This window comes from Sinocyclocheilus rhinocerous, unplaced genomic scaffold (assembly GCF_001515625.1).
Source record: "Sinocyclocheilus rhinocerous isolate Xijiao unplaced genomic scaffold, SAMN03320098_v1.1 C36268002, whole genome shotgun sequence".
In the NCBI taxonomy this organism is placed as follows: domain Eukaryota; kingdom Metazoa; phylum Chordata; class Actinopteri; order Cypriniformes; family Cyprinidae; genus Sinocyclocheilus; species Sinocyclocheilus rhinocerous.
Genome location: NW_015777400.1, coordinates 1 through 957, shown reverse-complemented (window position 1 = coordinate 957; position 957 = coordinate 1). Strand labels below are relative to the sequence as shown.

The window sequence follows — 957 nt, the reverse complement described above, 5'->3', positions numbered from 1 at the left end:
AACAATATACGTATCAGAGTTAATTATACTGATTTAGGGAGACGGTCCTCACAAGTGTAGTCCGGCAACCTGGAAAAAACTGTTGGCTTGGTTATGAAATGTTCTACAGCCAATCGCCACGCCTGATGAGTAACCAACTTTCCCCGTTATAGGAATTTCCGTAGGCACACAGATACATTCATTTGAATAGCATTCTTTGCACCACACGACCATGGACAATCATGGACATTATTTCCCATTAACACACTCAAAAGGGAAAAACAAAAGCCAAAAACATGTATGATGGTACGGTTGAGTCAGTTGAGACAAAAGTGCCGTTCGTTTACATTCGAGTGACTGGCCAGAGCATTTTGTGCTTATCCAAGTTTCTCTTGTTTAAAAAGCCCTGTGTGTCACTGGCTTGGACCTTTCTTCTTATTGCTCCAGTAATTGCTGTAGGCCTCTCTAAACATGTTTTTGCAGCATAGCTTAGCATTCAGGCGGGAGCAGATGAGGAAGGAGCCGCCCATTTTGCGGTGCAGGGAGTAGGTTTCTTCGGGTGGAGGGATGAGGCGCTGTTTCAGCATGACGGGTATGAGGTTGTGGATGCGCTCCGTGGTGCTCTGCAATCCAAAGTCAAATGGCTCTTTGGCAGCAAAAGCCTCACCCAGGATCATCACCGCATCCACGTGGGCGTTCACCATGGCCTGAATGAGGAGAAGAGGTTGTGTTAACATGACTGTCGTATGTGTAGCTTAAAACAAAAATATCTGGTATATACTACCTTAGACTCGTAACCAGTCAAGAACTTCATATCTATGGATCGCTTCAGCACTCCTTCCCGATCGCCATCTGCTGCAGCCTTGATGATCTGTTTTAAAGAGGAAGATACAATCAGTTAAAGAAATAAAATATCCATTTAAATAAATGTTTACTTTCAATTTTATATGTCTTACCTCAATATAAACATCAGTGAAA

At 43.1% G+C, this 957-nt stretch overlaps 1 protein-coding gene across 1 annotated transcript; it reads right to left on the bottom strand.

Moving 5' to 3' along the window:
• Nucleotides 1-11: 11 nt before the first annotated feature.
• On the bottom strand, nucleotides 12-951 carry LOC107735734 (atypical kinase ADCK3, mitochondrial-like). Its single transcript, XM_016547322.1, has 3 exons — nucleotides 936-951; nucleotides 764-850; nucleotides 12-686 (listed from the first exon to the last, which is right to left on the bottom strand). The coding sequence occupies exons 2-3, from the start codon at nucleotides 791-793 to the stop codon at nucleotides 393-395; spliced, it is 324 nt and encodes a 107-aa protein (XP_016402808.1). The 5' UTR covers nucleotides 794-850; nucleotides 936-951; the 3' UTR covers nucleotides 12-392.
• Between the last annotated feature and the right edge of the window lie 6 nt (nucleotides 952-957).